The 5,298-nt window shown below is 42.6% G+C and overlaps 1 protein-coding gene across 1 annotated transcript; it reads left to right on the top strand.

Moving 5' to 3' along the window:
- Positions 1-660: 660 nt before the first annotated feature.
- Positions 661-2,386, top strand: LOC148301790 (dol-P-Glc:Glc(2)Man(9)GlcNAc(2)-PP-Dol alpha-1,2-glucosyltransferase-like). Its single transcript, XM_088272705.1, has one exon. It carries the CDS (start codon positions 1,082-1,084, stop codon positions 2,384-2,386), a length of 1,305 nt encoding a protein of 434 aa, XP_088128831.1. The 5' UTR covers positions 661-1,081.
- Positions 2,387-5,298: the final 2,912 nt, after the last annotated feature.

Raw genomic sequence — 5,298 nt, 5'->3', positions numbered from 1 at the left:
AAAGTATTGTTATATAAAATAATTCATTTGCAGCGACGGAAATAAATGAATTGTAAGATAAATCGGAGATAGGATCACGAATACACAGACGTTTCTCAGAGTATGCGTGCGTGCCGCACTTTACGTACACGCGCACGCGGCTTCATAATGTTTCGGACGATCTCATTTTAGTTGCTTGCAAGACGCCATCTGGGATGGTTGTACCGCTACACTAGCTGCGGCGGATACTTACGATGCATTTTTTTTTCTTTTTTAGGTACTTACCAGAGCTAACATTACAACATTGATAAATTTCAACTTCAACTATGGTCAATAATAGCAAAATTTAGGAATACTCACATTTTCCCCGTTTTTAAATGACATTTTCATATGGCGTACAAAACACATATCACCGGAACGCGCGGAAGTTTTTAGCATCGTAAGGGAAGGGTTAACATTTGATAATAAGTAGGTGAGCTTTTGTTTTATATTGGGGTGCGTTATTTCTTATTGGGTAGGGTACTTTTTTGTCTTGTCATGGAACATTACGCAATTTACGTAAGTTTTTCAATAACTTTATTAATTAGTTAAAAAAAAAGAATTTTTTTACTGATTTTGGGTTATTGATTCTATACAGATTTCTAGACTGTTTGATTCAGATGTTTTGGTTTGGCATATGGCAACACTGGTCGGTCGCCGGTGACATTGCCGGTCGGTGTCGTGGCGATCTGGTGTCGGTATAAACTTTAGTCATAGGACATTTCTGCGGATGTAAATATATCGAGAATACTCCATGTAAAATGTTCGGCGCACCTTCGCCGACAGCGCGGACATCGTGTACTAAATTCATTCAAATTCACGAACATTTTGTTTTTTCCGAGTGATTTGACAGCTTTGCGGACATTTTAAAAACAACGTTTGGACTTAGTTTAACCTTCGACACTTAGATTGCGTCTAAAAAAGGCGCTCAGAATAATGTACATTTGTAAGGTGTACTCGATCGAAGCGATCAAGACCGATTCTAGGAGCGGATTAAGGCTTCGAAGCGATATTTAATACGCAATTTGGAACCAGATCCTCTTCCGCGCGGCGCGTCCCGCGAATGGAACGTGTAAAGGAACGAAGAAGAGGATTTCTAGAGGAGGACAGTATTTTTTTACGAATAAAGAAGATGGCGGACTCGTGGCAGATTTGGGTGATCCTCCCCGCGTATTTGGCGGCGTCTCTCGTCGTGTTCGACAAGGTGTACTCCACCTCGGACATGGTGGTGGACGAGGAGTTCCACCTGCCGCAGGGGCGCGCCTACTGCGAGGGCAACCTGTCGCACTGGGAGCCCAAGCTGACCACGCCGCCGGGGCTGTACGCGCTGTCCGCCGCGCTGGGCCCCGCGCTGGGCTGCGGGCCCTACGCGCTGCGCCTGACCAGCCTGCTGGCGTCCTGCGTGTCCGTGCGCGCGCTGTGGGCGCGCGGGCGCGCGCAGCTCGCGCTGCTGCCGCCGCTGTACATGTTCGCGCACCTGTACTACACGGACGCGGCCGCGCTGGCGCTGCTGCTGGCCGCGCTGCGGGCGCGCCGGCCCGGCGCCGCGCTGGCGCTGGCGCTGGCCGCCGCCGCCGTGCGCCAGACCAACGCCGTGTGGCTGGCGGGCGGCGCGGCGCGCGCGCTGCTGGCCGCGCTGCCCGCGCGCCCGCCGCGCTCGCCGCGCCGCGCGCTGGCCGCGCTGGCGGCCGCCTTCCGCCGCGCGCCCGCCGCCGCCGCGCTGCTGGCGCCCGCGGCCGCGCTGGGCGCGCTCGTGCTGCGCACGGGCTCGGCCGTGCTGGGCGACCGCGCCGCGCACCGCCCGTCGCTCAACCTGCCGCAGCCGCTGTACTTCTGCCTGTTCTACGGCGCGTTCGCGGCGCCCGGCCTGCTGCGCACGCTGCGCGAGGACGCGCGCGCGTGCCTGGCGGGCGCGCGCGTAGCGCTGCTGCAGCTGGCCGCGTGCGCGCTGGTCGTGCGCCTCAACACGGCCGCGCACCCCTACCTGCTGGCGGACAACCGCCACTACGCGTTCTACGTGTGGAACCGCTTCTACGGGCGCTACTGGTGGGCGCGCTACGCGGCCGTGCCGCTGTACGTGTACGTGGCGCGCAGCGTGTGGCGCCGCCTGCGCGCCGGCAGCGACGCCGCCTTCGTGGCGCCCTTCGCGCTCTGCGCGCTGGTCACGCTGGTGCCGCAGCGGCTGCTGGAGCCGCGCTACTTCCTCGTGCCCTACGTGCTGCTGCGCCTCGAGCTGCCCGCGGACCGCGCCGACGCGCTGCTGGAGACGCTCTGGTATCTCGCCATCAACTGCCTCACCTTCTACATCTTCTTCACCAAAGAGATACACTGGCCCGACTACGATAAAGTTCAACGCTTAATATGGTAAAAGGGTTTAATACAATATTCTACTAGATGTGTGTACGTCAGGACAGAAGAGCGCCACAGCGTTCCATCCTCTCTGCCTACTGTTGGTAGTAGACTACTAAGAAGGATGAGATCGGAGGGCAGGGTCCATTGAAACGTGCCTGCGTGTACATAGTTAGGCCGTAATGAGACGCGTGTAGTGCAGTGAAATATTCCGACGCCATGGTTGCCGGGTTGCCATGCCTGGTCGATAGAGTGGTTGTTATATCCACTACACTAAGTGTAAAAACAACAACAAAAACACTCCAATTTTGTAAATATTTTATTTTTAAACAGCACATATGTTATTATTTATGAAACATTTAAATGTAAATATATTTTTTCAAATAAATAAGTACTTTTAATGACTTTTTTTCTTAACATATACACTACAACAGCTAATATATATAAATATACCTATTTATATATATACATATATATACATATATATACATATATATACATATATATACATATATATATATATATATATATATATATATATATATATATATATATATATATATATATATATATATATATATATATATATATGTATATATGTATATATGTATATATGTATATATGTATATATGTATATATGTATATATGTATATATGTATATATGTATATATGTATATATGTATATATGTATATATGTATATATGTATATATGTATATATGTATATATGTATATATATATATATATATATATATATATATATACTGTATATATATATATATATATATATATCGCTCACTCCTTTCAAGAACGTCATAAATCAAAATACTTGATTTTTCAGGAGAACGATTTTAAAGTTTAAAAATAAAACATAATGTATTAAAAATAAATATCAAGCCACTTATTGAACTTTTTACCGTGCAACAGATCTTTTTAGGTAAAACCTGAAGGTTTTTCTACATTGCACAACTGAAAATTGTCAATTTTTGATTTATGACGTTCTTGAAAGGAGTGAGCGATATATATATATATATATATATATATATATATATATATATATATATATATATATATATATATATATATATATATATATACATATATATATAAATGTAATAAATTCTTCTTAAACTTTATAAAATAAAATAATAAAAATTATACATTCGTACTTCGCTGTACGGCCTAGACACGTTCCAAAGCCATACAAGGAATCAATTATTCCAATACAATACAAATTCATACCAATCCAATGGGGTCGGTTCCAAATTTGTTCAATACGTGACATGGTTTATCATTCAAAATGCATTTTATCTTTTTATTTAATTTAAATAAAAAATACATACATAATAAGTACAAACATTTGTAGGTAAAATAATAACAGACTCCGAAAACTAACAATAATAATAATAATAAATAATAAAGCCCTTATCCGCACCCCAATGGTGCATAGGGCACTGTGTCATATTAACGCAGTGTTATCTTGATCATTTACACATGAAGGAAAGGTGATCAGCCCTCCGCTTCAGGTACCAGTCCAGGGTAATATTGAATAAATATTACAGTGAAAAAATTACTAATATTTATTTTACCCCCCTTGGGAATCGAAGCCAGGACCTCCAGAACGGTAGCCGAGCGTGCTGACCATTACACTACGGAGGCGGACAATAATATATATAAACGAAAATGAAACAACTTCCTGTAACATAAAATATGCGTATGTATACATTTTGTCCGCCTCCGTAGTGTAATGGTCAGCACGCTCGGCCACCGTTCCGGAGGTCCCGGGTTCGATTCCCAAGGGGGGTAAAACAAATATAAGTGATTTTTTCACTGTAATATTTATTCAATATTACCCTGGACTGGTACCTGAAGCGGAGGGCTGATCACCTTTCCTTTATGTGTAAACGATCGAGATAACACTGCGTTTATATGACGCAGTGCCCTATGCACCATTGGGTGCGGATAAGGGTTTTTTGTTTAGTTACAAACGAAAACTGGACTCGATGGCGTATAGACGATTTGAGTGAGGGAACTCAGGCTGAAGGACATTATATATTCATTTGGCGTTTCATTTTTAGAACTCCATTTTAATTTATGTATCAATTTTAAATCAAACACATATTTTTCGAGTCTATAAAGTTGTATTTTATAAACAAAATGACACTGTGACAATTGTTTCGCCTTGTTAGGGCATTATCGAACGAATGCGTCACAAATATCATGAATCAAACGAAAGAATTGTCATAATATTAATTTTTTATGTGTTTTTGTTAATAAAATACAACTTTGCGTTTGATTTGGAAATAATACATAAGCTGAAGGACATTACGGCTCTGGGAACGGAAACCAGGGGGGATTAGTAGGAAGAGCAGAGCAGCATCGATGGCCGCTCGGTGTGGCATACCCAAACGGGTATGCCACACCGAGCGATATTCAATAATGTCCGCAAATGATTTGTAGATATTGCGATCCCCATACTTCTTATTACTAGCACCAAAGGTCAAATCCTTACATTTCACCATTTATTTGATAATGTCTCAACAAAGATGAAGAAGTTTGTCGAGATGACGATACAAAAGCCTGGATGGTCGCGGGAATTCCGTCGGCTGGTTCGAGTGATCACGCAAACAAATCTAATAACAGGCATAGTAAAATTTTTAAACTTTACAGAGTATGTATTTCTCAATTTGCGGTTCGTAAGCCCTGCAAATGCCCCGGGACCTCCAGTACGGTAGCCGAGCATGCTGACCATTACACTGTGGAGGCGGACGAATTTATATACATATATATATATATATATATATATATATATATATATATATATATATATATATATATATATATATATATATATATATATATATATATATATATATATATATATATATATATATATATATATATATATATATATATATATATTATATATATAT

The sequence above is a fragment of the Brachycentrus maculatus genome, unplaced genomic scaffold (genome assembly GCF_059751285.1).
Source record: "Brachycentrus maculatus isolate JH-2025_06_01 unplaced genomic scaffold, ASM5975128v1 h1tg000516l, whole genome shotgun sequence".
NCBI lineage: Eukaryota > Metazoa > Arthropoda > Insecta > Trichoptera > Brachycentridae > Brachycentrus > Brachycentrus maculatus.
Note: the sequence above shows the minus strand (reverse complement) of the source record. Positions and strands in the feature narration are given on the sequence as shown.

What these genes read in the sequence shown, in the direction of transcription:
- LOC148301790 (XM_088272705.1), top strand. Translation starts at nt 1,082, where the DNA reads ATGGAACGTGTAAAGGAACGAAGAAGAGGATTTCTAGAGGAGGACAGT.